Source organism: Cryptotermes secundus, unplaced genomic scaffold (genome assembly GCF_002891405.2).
Source record: "Cryptotermes secundus unplaced genomic scaffold, Csec_1.0 scaffold77, whole genome shotgun sequence".
Lineage (NCBI taxonomy): Eukaryota > Metazoa > Arthropoda > Insecta > Blattodea > Kalotermitidae > Cryptotermes > Cryptotermes secundus.
In genome coordinates, this window is record NW_019739940.1 from 161,018 (window position 1) to 175,444 (window position 14,427).

Sequence of the window (14,427 nt, forward strand, 5' to 3'; positions counted from 1 at the left end):
ACCCCCCTGCCTACTTCGTATATAAGCAGCACCTTCCACATCCTATCACCACAGCTACTGCTCTCCGCAGCTATTCAACTGCTCTGAAGATGGAGGCGCTACGTTCCTCCGAAACGTCGGCCAAAACGAAGAATACACGGTGCCTAAACCCAGAAGACAACTTTCTTCATATACCTTCTGTCGTTTAAAAACCACTGTGGGACCTCCTGTGCAACTGCAATTACCTCCAAAGCAACTTTGGCTTTCTCACAGATAATGATGTGGTAGATTCCGGCAGTCGAAGGGTTAAGTAACATGTCCAATATATATTTGAAACCTACATTCACATCCAAACTGGAGTACTTATGCCTTAGTCAAATAAATTAAATTATACGTTAAACTATTAAAATTTCCCAATACCAAAAAACTGCAACAGAAGAGAAAAATATTGATATATTACAGATTTTGTGTGTACGTTCATAAATAATTCCACCCTCTTTAAAAAAAATTAGTATTTGACAAAGGTATTAATTTATATCCCCTTCAAGGATTACCACCTTACCATGGGGTGGAGGCTTGCACTCCTGGTAGAGCCACCCATGCCAGACAAAGCGCAGTCCCTGGTCCTCCAAGCTGGAGGTTGGGAGTGGTGTTAATGACCCACCCTGGAAAAACTTACTGTTATGAACACCCCAGAGAACCAAGGAGGGGGACTATGGAGGAGGCCAAGACCCACACAGGGCTGTAGCACCAGTAAAGATTAATTTATATGAGCAACTAATTCTATTAGAGTCAGACACCATTCCATCATCACCATTAATATCATCCAGAAAAAAGGGATGTTAATTTCCCCAGCACTATGGGGCTGGCAGTCATATTTTAACTCATGGATAATGCTGTCAGTACTGAAAAACTGCAATGCTAGGCCAGCTGAACAGGAATACATGCACCTTTACAATGGTGCAACATACAGCCGGTACAGGTTAATCTGATGCAACCCGTTATAAGTAACATAATCATAATTACACCAAGCCAACAGATATCTTCATGGCAACTCATGTCAATCTCACATGGAATTACCTCTACTATAGTGCCTAATATTTGGACTTAACCAGTGCAAAAAAAAAATGTTCAATGTATCATTCTTCAATTTCCTACCTTCACAGACAGAACTACAACTAATATACTATATCACCCAATAAAATGAATGAAAATAACCTGTGTACAATATAGCTACTTTTAAAATTGGGACTGCAGTACAGCACAAATACTTACAGTACATATGTAAGTAAAAGTGAATACTATGAAAAGTCCTCCTAGGCGCCATGACAAGAATTAGGTAACTTCAAGAATGCGACTTCTGCTACAAATTCTGATCATCACAGAATACAATTTTCTGCTGCTTATGAACAAACAGGACATGTGATACCCATGTTCACTCACACAGCTTACTCTTCTATTTTCAAGAACAAAGTAATCAGCTTCATTTTCTCCCCTCATATTTCTGTCTTTACTTTTACAACTTTTTCCATTGAGGCAATAAGCAATTTTGAGTAATGGGACTGCAACAGCAGGTAACCGGGTCAGTGGTCAAGACCTGAAACACAGAACCAAAGTCTTCACTTAAACATTACAATCACAAAACTACTTGTCTGTACATCTACATTAATCTTTCAGTTTCAACTACACTCAACTCTCGATTATCCGGGGGCGGATAAACCGGTTTGCGGCTTAACTGGGGCTTTTTTGAGGCTTATATGTTGTTTAATATTCATTCACTTTTGTTTCACATGGTGAGTTGTAACACTATTTTTGCATTAGTGTGATCCGAGCTCTGCATTTTTTGGTCCCATTATGCTGCTAACACAAAATTCTAGGGTTGGGGTGAAAGAATGCAAGGATTTGTGGAAAGTTTCAAGGACAGACACTGCCCCAGTTAGTCTCTTTGTATCGATCTTCAAGGGCGTTAGCAAAATATCAGGGTTTAAAAGGAAGAATGTTGTGTTAAGTATTCAATAGAAACTCATATGAGCCGGGCTTCAAAATGTTAAGCAGTGACGAAATCATAAGTTCAGTGGGGGTGCAGTCAGAAGAGCAGGAAGAAAGTGAGAATGAGGAAGAGGTGGACAGTGCTGCTAGTAAGAAAATATCACATGATGCTGCTCTTAATCATTTGGAATGCTTACTAGACTATCTTGAGAGTGAAGAGAACAGTTTATTAAGTGACAAGCTAATATTACGTACGGATATCAGTAAAAAGGAAAATGCCGTGAAAAAGCAAACGACAATATTAAATTTTTTTAAGTGTTAAGTGTTGGATGTTGTTGAACACTGTGATTGAAATAACTAATTCATACTTCGGTGTAATGTAAAAAATGTATTAAATAGGCCATGAGATGACATAAAAATGAGGTTGAATAAATTTAAATACAGGTAGGCCTATAGTATTATGAAGGTACAGTATTACAGTACTACTTTTAATAGAATTTGTCTTAACTGGGTTTTCGATTAATCGCGATTTCCATCCCCACCATGACCTCAGATAATCGAGAGTTAAGTGCATTATTATTTCATTTAGGGGCATGCGGCAACATAGTTGGTTGAGGATCTATGCTACGAGCTGGAAAGTCACAGGTTTCATTCCCAATGAGGTCAATGGATTTTTAAATTGACCTAATCATTCCAGCCGCAGTATGGTCCTGGCGCTGTGGCTCTTCTGGAACCATGGATCTCCAGACTAAACATATTTATGCAACGTTTCATAGGGCTTAAAATAAATGCAAGTCTCTCAAAGCTCTGAGGCATCCTCTTCCAACCACTACACCACCACATGCTACAATTTTCTGCTTAGAATATACTTACAAAATGTACTTCGGAAATGCAAAGAAAAGCACTGTAGCACAGGTCTTCCATCAGGAACACTTCAGTGTAGTCTCTCCATTTTGCAGAGGACCTACTGGTAATTTTGCTATATGAAGAAGACAGGTTAGGGGTTGAACACAAGGCTAATGACCTTGCTCTGCAGAAAGTAGTTTCTTTACAGAACAAGGTCATTGCAAAATCCAAAAAGACAAAAATCAGATGCTCTAGACATATCTGGCAGAATCTTCTAATGAACGCTACGGCTCAAAAAGAGCTGTTTAGCAGATGGTGGCAATGATAATGATGATAGTATGAAGCATGGAGCCTGCCATTACATGCAAAAGGAGGAGGAGGAGGAGGAGGAGGAGGAGGAGAAGGAGGAGGAGAAGAAGAAGAAGAAGAAGAAGAAAGTAAGGAAAAGAAAAATCTATAAACTTCCAAATCTGAACAAAGTCTACTCCTGTGCGGTAGCAATATTATAAAACACTCAAAAAATTACAAATATTTAGAGATGAACATTGATAAAGATGGAAGGTATTATTTATGAATTCATGAAAGAATAAATTTACAATGACATTCAGTCTCAAAAATGATGGGGCATTATGGAATACGAGAGCCAAAAAGAAAACTAAACAAAATATTCATAGGACATCAATTAATATGGTTCAATCCTTGATCAAATCCTTTGCTCACGTAGAAACTGGTCAAGGATCCCTACATCCTGTGTGTCTCTTTACATGTTCATGACAGGCAATGCCTTAACTCAGGCAATCGGTGGCTTCTCATTGCTGAGTCTTGGGTTCAATGCAGGATTCATGACCAACAAAATGGCAATGAAGCAGGGGCTTACTTCATAGTCACCACCATGAAAACCTCAAATCTTACAAGGTTGTTTTTTCTTTTCCAAATTTCTTCAGTTTTCCCCTGCTAAACATCATTCCACTGCCTCTTTATACCCATTAATTAACACCCTCTAAGGTGTGTGTGATAGCCCTGACTTGGTAGCACACTATCATGTCCTACCTTTAAGTTTGGGGCTTCATACCTGACCCAGCAACTGACTGGTTATAGGGTAAAGAAGTACGTTCACACTAATTATAACAATCTTCTTCAAGTCTATGAAATAAATAACTTCTGTGTACAAAGCAGCCATGCTCCATCACGCAGTTAAGTAAATACAGTACTTGTGACAGGATAAGGAAGTAGAAAAGCCACAATAACATCTGGCAACTACTACACAAAAACCAAAAGCCCCATGCCCCACCATGCAGTTAAGTAAATACAGTGACAGGATAAAGAAGTAGAAAAGCCACAATAACATCTGGCAACTATTACACAAAAGCCAAAAGAGTGAGAAAGATGTAAGAGAATAACCAAATGTGCAAAAAGAACCTTGAGGAGCTATAAGTTCACAGTTTGATGGCATGTAATTAAAAGCTTTGCTCATTGTAACATAGTTCAAGATCCAAAATGTTATAACAGATCAAAATGTAGGGGTTGACAAGCCTCATAATATTCTGCTGTGATTAAATGTGCTGCAAGTCTGTTATTTCTGTTTACCTGCAAAGTTGCCAGCAGACAGAAGTGAGGTTCAAAGGACATTCAGTTGTCTTGGGGAGGCTCCATAGCACAAATGACAGCTTTCATGACACTAGCAGCAGCTAGGGCAGCATAAGGTTGCCACTCTGAACGGCGAGAACCATCACCACGATAATCTGCCACACCACGAAGACACAAGAAACTGTCACGACAGTTTCCCAGTACTGAATCAAGGACAGCATCAAATTCCGAGTCAAATGCCAAAGCACCACATTTCGAAGAGAACATCTGTCGCAGTCGATCATCTCTTGATATGGCTCGTCCTGATGCTATGGGTGACAGGTGAAGAACAGGACAACCAGTATCTCTGTTACAGAAACAAAATCAAAACAGGGCTTCAAAAGAGACCAACACAGTACCTGCAACACATACAAATATGCTGTATTGTCAGACTCATTCTTTTCATAATGTTTACCTTTTTTATTAACTCCATTTTTAAGTTTAAAAAATGTCACTGCGGACTGTCACAGAAATTAGTCTTTTGATGGGAATAAGTCATGGTTCCGTACACACCATTGTGACAATACAAGCCCACAAGCTTTTTCAAAGATGGGATTGACCGTCTTATCTCCCAGTGGGATAACTGTATTAACAGTCTTCGAGATTACTTTTGAGGTAAGAAATGTTCTTTAATATGTTTGGCTTCTGACCCGTTTTCATTTGACTGCCCCTCATATAATGAATTTTATACACGCACAAAGACTCTCATGGCTTGACCATGTAGAGCGAATGTCAACCAAGAGATCAGTTAAGAGCCTGTACTAATGGAAACCATTACGTACAAGACCAGTGGGCAGACAAGAAATATGATGGGAGGATGATGCTACAGCTGACAATAAGAAGATGAAGGCACAAAGTGGAAGGTAACAGTCCAGAACAGGACCAAGTGGAAAGGTGTGGTTGAGAAGACCAAAACTTTACGTGAGTTGTAGCACCTGTGTGTTGTGGGGACATCACTGCCTGGAAGGGGTGAGGGATGAGCCACTTCTATCACATCCTGCTGTCCTATAGCCATGTAAAGCTTGTCAGAGTCAGGTGGAGGCTTCGAGAAATCTGTCTCACTAGTGTCTAGTTGTAATGTTTCAACTGCTTCAGCCAGGTACTTCTTCCAGGGGAAGCTGCCTCCTTCTCTTTCTGATTCTGCTTTCAATTTTGAAACGATCGTTTGTAGGCCAAGATTCCGCGGACTGTAATCCTTTGTTTCAAATTCGTAAGTTCCATCTGAATTTGAAATTGCGTTCTCACAGTAAATGTAGACAGAACTGGAATGGAAAAAGTACAGTAAAAATAAGTACAGTATCTTGAACACAGAAGTTCATCATCTTAAAAAGTACAATATAATATCTCAAAGATGAACTGTACATTGTTCAACACCTTGAAAGAAGAAAACAAATATAGTATCTCGAACACAAACTGTACACTAATTAGGACCTTACTTTCACTCAGAACAGAGAGAATATTTTTATTTTCTAACAGCTAGAAGTATAAACCGTCTGGCTAGCAAATATAAAGATTCTGTCATCACTGTCTGATACTCCAATCCTTTCTGGATCTCTGCCCACAAAAGGAACATGGAGAGACATGAACTCCATCCCCACTTCTCCTTAATGTTTGCAGACACATATCTACTGCTATGTCCTTGTTAATTACTGATAAGTTTGCTGTTACCTGTCTGTGCCTCCAGATATAGTCTACATTAGCTGAATGCTGGATGGCGCAAGGAACCTTAGATTAACTTGGACTGTGAATGATGAGGAGGAGGGGACCAAGTATTTCTTAATACATATCAGAGAACAGATTCTGTTTCCCATAGTATGAGATGGCAGTGAGGTAATGCTGAACCTACAGCATAACAGGTGATCTAAACCACAGGATGAGGGGGAACTGATACTCATTGAGCTCCTGAATCTGTGAGCAGAAAAAACCACACACCAAAGCAACATGACTGATCTCACAACCTTCTGAATGAGAGTCCAGTGTCTTATTTCAAGACCAACAAGTCCTGTATTCACCTACCAACATTCAGATCGGTTAATTCAAAATTTAAACATTTCCCACCTTGGAGGTAACTTCATCCAGCCTCTCGCAATTGAAACCCAGACTGATGGCCAAACAAGCCACCTTTCAATGCACGTGCTTCATATTTACTTTCACTAACCATTCTGAATTTACTGACTCATTTTCTGATGAGTGCCTGCTTCATGCCTACTCAATGGCCCCTCATGAAGCATGAAGGATGACTGCAGATGAGAAACTTGTGATCCATGATAAATGTTTCTGGTCTAGTTCTTGTTCAACACTTGGCAAGCAGAATCCATGCACAAACTAACTACCTGAACCTGATGAGTCCTTCTCGAGAAGCCACCAGATTCCCAGCTACTCAAAAATTTCCCAACATTTTATTGAACCCTACAGTTCATTACCATGTCCACAAGAGCACTCCTCTGGTCTCCATCCTAGACCAGATTAATCCTGTCCATACCACCCCATCCTACATCTCTAAGATTCATCTTAATATTAATTATACCACCTATGTCTAGAGCTTCCTAGTGGTCTCTTTCCTTCTGGCTTTCCCAACAAAATCCTATATGCTTCCTCTTCTCTCTCATTTGTGCTACATACCCTGCCCATCTCATCCTCCTTCACTTGAACACTCTAATTATACTTGGCAAGGAGTACAAGTTATGAAACTCTCCAAACAGTTTTCTCCAGCCTCCTATTATTATGTCTCTCTTTGGTCCAAATATTCCCCTCAGCACCCTGTTCTCAAACACCCTCGGTCTACATCCTTCCACCTTGAACACAACCATGTCACTAGCAGGAAATGGAATCCTGCCCTATGACCAAACACATTTCAAAGTGGATGTCTTCACTCCTGCAGGTAGGGACAAGGAGGGACATGAAGTGAAGGCATACTAGTTACTTCAGGATAAGCATTTTACCTGTTAGGGCTGTTAGGATGTGATGCTACTACATCACCAAGACGAACATGCTTACTGTAGTCAGTGTAATGGGGGACACCACCACCAACTCCAACCAGGAACACATAGTCCACCTTTTGGAATGTTCCTGAAACAAAGTACTTATTTTTAGAGTTCTTACAAGTGTACCATACTGCTTAATGCTGATGACTAACAAATGACAACCTAAATTCTGTTCTGATGATGATGATGATGATGATGAGTACTGTCTTCTGAGATATAACGCCATGTAGTCCGCTGAAAGTAAACCAAAGTTTTGGAGGAACATACCTATCGCCTCCATCTTCAATGCAGAATAAGCATGAGAGCACGTGGGAAGTTGAATAACTGTCTGTCTGGAAAGGGCTGTTTTTGCTGGTCTAAGAATATAGGAAAACATCCGTTTCCATGGCATCATAAACTCCTGCTGTCGCCTATTGGTTTGCTTGGAGGTAATGTGAGGGCCCAGCAGTTCCATTCTGTCCAATGGCAAGACAGTGTGAACTGAGGCCCACTCTTCTATTTCCCACCTCTTACGACTGGCAGGGCTATGGTGGAGGTATTCAACCCTGGCTCCACAAGGGTCCTCAAATACTGACTGACTGTTAAATTGCCGCTGGTCCTCCGCAGCACAAATTTTTCTTGGTTCCAAGTCCCACAGGATTCGTGACCATATTTTACTGTCTGACAACTCTAGGAGCCTTCAGATCACTCTCTGTCCCCTCCAATACTGAGTCTGAGTCTCTGAGTCTCATTTTATGACCGACGGTCAGTTGGCCAGTCTGTCTTGGCATAAAGCACCCATCGGGGGTTGCGACCAGATCTTTATTACTGTTTGACAGTTACGGTCTTGATTTTTGTGGGCGCCCTCTCTGACGAGAGGACGGGTCTGTCTTTTGTATATGCTGCTAGAGTTTGCCAGCACAGTCCTTCTCCGGTCCGAGTCCCTTTGTACTCGAGACCATCTATTACCATCTCAGATTTGAGACTTCCCTTTTCATCGCCTCAAACACTGATAAACGTGCTGTCTTTTATAAATCCCTGAGAACCTGATAGAGATCACCCCCTCCAAGGGCTCCATTACTGTGTTTCATGAATGGTGTCAGAAATCGTGTATCCATTGCCAAGCAATAGCCTGGTTCTCTCAGTGTTTACAATTTTACATGTCCATATCCATAGAAACCATGTTTTGAAATTAGATGGTTTCGAGGAATCAATCTCTCCATGCAAACAAGTCTGCCCATTCGTCACAATAACTTAGGAGGGTTCATTAAGGTCTTCGCACAGACCTCTGCCCTTCTGGTTGGCTATGGAGAACATGGACTGGGGTCCTTCATTGGAGCATTAAAATGCAGCAAAATGGTGACAGCATGAACCTATGAAGTTATGCTGAATTTGAGGATCTCACAGTGGTGACTATCAAGAGTTCTATTTTCTTGGCTCCAACGTCATCAAGTCCAGCAGCAGAAGTCTACTGACATTTTGGAAGACTGTACTGTCTCCATCTTCTGGGCTAAATAGCAAGCCATAATTCCTGCTTCTTTCTGGTATCTTGATTAGATTACTCCGACCCTGAAGATACAGAGTCCCCCCAACACTGGTAGACTTCTACCAGACTACACAGCATTACATCTCAAAAGAGAGTACGCTACCTATGAAGTTATGTTTGACATATTAGGTACTGGCATACTATCAGAACCTGGTAGATTGGCAAGATATTATATATACATGATGAAGTCATAAAACTACTATTTCTTGATAGTTAACACTAAGAACAAAAAAAGAAACACTCACAGTGGTAAAGTATCAGTGCACAGTTCATCATATGGGACACGATAACTGAGATTAACAGCTGGGCATATTGTTACATAACCATAAGCTGTGGAATGGCACATAACTGGATATACTGAAACATTACAGCATCATCCCAAAATGGAGACAAGCTTCATGGAGCCCCACAACATTATGACGTGATTATGCGTGAACTAAATGAGCACTCCAGGTGTTGGAGAGATCAAACGCCTTGATCTTCAGAACTTACTCTGCAAGACTTTCAAATTCTGGGGCTACATAAAACAAGTGGTCCACATAGCAAAAATCATTATAATGAGAACTGGACTACCAGTCAGAAGTGTGCAGAACAAAAAAACACAAGGCTCCCACTGACTAGCTCCATATCTTCATGGCTGATCGATGGCCCATCAAGTGTCCAGACTATACAGCATCAAATGGTAGGATAATGAATTGCAAAGGATGTGGATGGAAGTGCTAATGGCCAGTAACCTACTTACAGGGGATTCAGGAAAACCCTGACAATCCTCAGTCAGGATACACAGTCTCCAGGCTGAAACTTGAACCAAGGACTTTTAGAAAGCAAGCCCAGAGCATTATTGCTAAATCAGACTACTCTATATCTTTCCATGGCCTCAGTGTAGTTACACAGACAAACTACAACTGTTTGTCTTCCATACTCCTAGACTATACGACCAGCTGTGCAGGCAAGAACGAAGGCATTCCGAAGACAGTCATCATTCAAAGCAGTTGAAATAGAAGGGAGAACCAAGAATTCATTCATCGATTCATAAGAGAATTCAAAAGGCAGTTCAGTAGTTGAGTGCTTAGTTGTGAAGTGTTAACCAGCTAAGATTCATTAGCAGGAAACACCTAGTGAACAAAGACACAGGAGACTTTATTTTGTATGTGCTGTAGCTACAGTAATCTTTAGAGTGTGTAAACCAGTGAGACTGTTATAGTTATTTATAGTTACTACCTGTGAGTGTTCAATAATTCTATTCAATCCAAACCCCATCTATAGTCAGTAATACAAGTGACAATATTACTAACAAAGACATGCTTCACCAATCAGCCTGGGCATATGCCACATGACTGCTAACAATTAAAACCACAGCACATACTATTATGCTTACACAGTGAACTAAAGGGTCACTTTTCAAAGATTCACTACTGGGTCTGTTAGTGCTGTTGGCACAAGGCTCACTATGAACTCGTCAGAGCTGCCTATGGATGACTTACCAAGAAGCCTTGTAGTGGTGTTTCCTGCAGATGTCATGGCCTCCCTTGTGTGACCCACACTTGGCAGTTTGGTGCACACAATACGGTGGGCTCCTATATTACCCAGTGTGTACACATTTGATTCACCTTCAAAGCAGAAAATAAACCATCAAATAACAAAAGGTATAAAGTTGAATGTGAGGTTCTCACCATGAAGATTATGAAGAGCACTGTCATCTTGGATGTGATACTGTGTAGTCTGGTATAAGTTTACTGACTTTTTGGAGGAACGTACTGCTTCCAAATTCAGTGTCTACTTCTTGCTGGTTTCCCACTCTGCTGCCTCTCTTGGATCATGAAGATGAAGAGAGTACATTCCCATGAAACATCATAAACTTCTGCATATAAGATTACATGGTATCACATCTCAAGAAACAGCACTCTTCAGGAGTTATTTAGTCTACCTTATTTATTCAGTACTGACCCAATTCTTTTCTAAAATCTTCATGACCTTAGTCACTAATGATGCAATTGTCTGCCTTCCTATATGAAGAATCATGATCACTACCATCAAGTTTCCAAATCTGTACTTTTACCATGCCTGAAGATCATCACTGTATGAATAGTTACTTCTCATTTAAAATTTAGTTCTGTAACAGAACAGCGAAAGTTCCACCTTCAACAACAAACCAAATAAGCTGAACATCCTCAATTTTAAATATAAAGCAAGACCATAGATTTCTATTTTTTACATACAATAAGAAATAATCTGAAAATATACCGGGAACAAATTATCTCTGTAGTTACCAATCCCAAAATGGAAGATATCTAAATGAAAAACAAATTTTAACAGCTTCTTACAAACATAATGTACAGGAGTACAACCTTAATATAAACCATCAATTATATTGACATAGCAGAACTGCTCAAGCCTTGTAACTGGGAGGTAGCTCATTCGAATATTGACCAATTCACCCACTATTAATACTGAGGTTTCCACGATTTTCCTCAGAAAAAAAATGTAAATTACATCCATAATATTGACAATCACAGTTATTCTATATAGTTTTCCTACTGATAAGAATAGCTAAATTAATGGCAACCATAGTTACGAATAATATTAACAAACTTCTAGATAAAGGAGCCAGTTCATCCAATACCCAACTGACTATGAAACAACACAAATGTGTCAACTCTGATCAGATAACAAGATATTGACAAAACATAACATATATATACATACAAAACAATACATCAGACTCCCAAAAACATAAACATCCAATATTTACAAATTTTGAGTAACCTTCTAAAACAAGTGTAATCCTATACCAGATCTTACAGAGTGACACGCAAATTCAGAAGCCACTATCATACCTAATGCAGTAACACACACAAGGTCTTCAGGAATGTTTAAATTACTTAATCTGATAGCCTTAAGATGTCACAGTTCAGCGAGTAGCAATCCTGGTTCATATTCAGAATGTTCCAGGTTCAAATATCAGTCCACATATCATCTACCATGACTAAAATTTCTGTGGTTATACAGAGTATTCCAGGACAGGTCAATATTCTGCGAGGTCACAGTATCTGTCATTCAAAGCAGTATGTAAATGAGTCCTATTCCAAACGGTTTCTGAGGTAGAGTTGTTTCCCTGTAAAGTTCCAAATTTGTTCATAAGAATGAGATATTATGTACCGTTTCTAATACCGGTATTTATAGTTCAAGTGACAAAAATTATACAGTTTACCTTGTATAACACATTTTCAAAAATTCCACTGTCAGCATCAATGCATCTTGCAACTCGTGTAAGGACATGGCATGTTGCTTCTCTGTACAGTGAAACAGCTCTCTCTCGGAAACCGTTCGGAATAGGACACATGTACATGTACACTTTTTTGCCTAGAATGACCGATACTATGACCTCCCAGGATACTGAGCTTTCCTCCTGCGACACCCTGTATAATGTGATCCACTGACAGCAAATATAATAAGCTGAACTGCAAGACTCTTTTTCTTATTTCACAACACTGTCAGTGCTTAGAATACACAGCATCACACAACTGGATCACTTATGAATCACAAAGGACCTGGCCTGGATGCAAGTGGTTGTTGTTCTATCATATTATCCTGGCATTTGCCTGGAGGAACTGAGGAAAAACTTCAGTCCTGGCTAATTCATGAGCTGCCCACTTTCTGAATATAAGTCCAAACATCTGCCTAGCGTCAATGAGTATTACAGCAAAAAACCAATAATTATTAATTTTAATTAGAAGTGCTGGGTGATTATCACATACACATAGTCTCACATGTTCTGCACAGACAAAATATTAGTTAGGAAAGTTGACACCTGGGTTACAGGACTGTTAACAAGGAGACCTCAAACATGGAATTATATTTTGCTCCTGCAACAGCATTTGCATTAAGATTTCCCTGGAACAAACAGGAGAACTGGGTGATCAAAACTATGTGCAACTTCAGTGTTAGGGGAAGAAACAACACATCAGCTTCCAACAGATGATAAAAGCAGCTCACAGTAAGTACCCAGCTGACAATTACAGACAGAAAAAATTCACTAACATGTCAGCAGCTGAGAGTATGTACATCATTCATCACACACACAAAGACATCAGATTACCTGCAAACCAAACATACAGGCCATGTTAGACTTTCACAAGTCAACATATATCCATGCTTTGAACTAATCCAAACTAAACCACATAGTTCTGTCAAACCTGAACCTAAACCTAACATTTTGAACCAATCCGAACTGAACCACATAATTTTGCCATATATGAACCTAACATATGCCCAGGTTTTGAACCAATCTGAACTGAACCACACAGTTTTGCCAAACCTGAACCTAATATATATATGTATATCCACATTTTGAACCAGTCTGAACTGAACCACATAGTTTTGCCAAATCTGAACCCAACATATATCCAGGTTTTGAACCAATTCAAACTGAACCACATAGTTTGGCCAAAGCTGAACCTACGAGTAATATATATTCAGGTTATGAACCAATCTGACCTGAAACACAGTTTTGCAAAAGCTAAACCTAACATATATCCAGGTTATGAACCAATCCGACCTGAACCACACAGTTTTACCAAACCTAACATATAACCAGGTTCTGAACCAATCTGAACTGAACCACACAGTTTTGCCAAACTGGAATCAGAATCAAATCTATTACATGGACAGTGTTTTAATCATGAATCAGAACCAGTGATTTCTTAAGAACTGGTATGAACTGGTTCACAATTGCTCCAAAGCATAACTTTAGGTAATTTGATGTACTTCTTTTAAATTAAAATAATTAAATGAATTTTTTATTGCAACACCCTGGACATAAACTATGGCAAGACCCAATTCCTTTCCAGACCTCTTTCAGATTATGGTATTCAAAAAATAATGCAAAACAATGCAATGTGTGAAATGCACTCCCTCGCCAGCACTGCTGCACAATGTCATGAATGCTGTTGTATGTACCAATTGCCCTGCCAATGAGTGAGATATATCTTCTATCAGCAAGGCTTTGTACATGGTATTGATATTTTCACGTGTCGGGGGGCGGGGGTTGCACATGATGAAAATAATGGGTTCTAATTAGGACATTAGCACTTCAGTTAAACTCTCTCTCTCTTACTTACAATTAAAAGAGCGCTATCACTGATTTACACAATTTACAGCTCACCACTACACACGCACTAGGATCCTCTGTCTTCACTAGTCGTCTCCTCATGACAGATCTCAACACAGAAACTAGTGCTTCAAATCATTATGGAGTCTTCTTGCTATTTCATCTTCAATTACTCTGTATTCCTCTGTCCTAATCTGTACCCAACTAATCTAGTCTACATACTGTGCAGTCATGGTGATCTTGCACAGACAGTCAGATGACATCACCACAACTCACAAAACACTTCTATTTACTGTATGTACAAGAGTTTCTTGCCTTTGGGTTTCAAGGCAGAAGTTGAATGTGTAACATCATCAATCAGGCATAAG

General features: G+C 39.7%; 1 protein-coding gene across 3 annotated transcripts in view; it reads right to left on the reverse strand.

Annotated features, from left to right (window-relative positions):
- Window positions 1-586: 586 nt before the first annotated feature.
- LOC111872012 overlaps window positions 587-14,427 on the reverse strand; it is a 39,984-nt gene continuing 26,143 nt past the window's right edge. For all 3 annotated transcript variants that reach the window (XM_033754479.1, XM_033754478.1, XM_023865474.2), the window contains 5 exons: window positions 10,434-10,559; window positions 7,383-7,509; window positions 5,376-5,702; window positions 4,402-4,747; window positions 587-1,576 (listed from right to left, as the gene is read on the reverse strand). In XM_033754479.1, coding sequence (XP_033610370.1) covers window positions 4,444-4,747; window positions 5,376-5,702; window positions 7,383-7,509; window positions 10,434-10,559 — 884 coding nt within the window. In that variant the 3' untranslated portion in view covers window positions 587-1,576; window positions 4,402-4,443. The remainder of the gene's footprint in view (window positions 1,577-4,401; window positions 4,748-5,375; window positions 5,703-7,382; window positions 7,510-10,433; window positions 10,560-14,427) is intronic.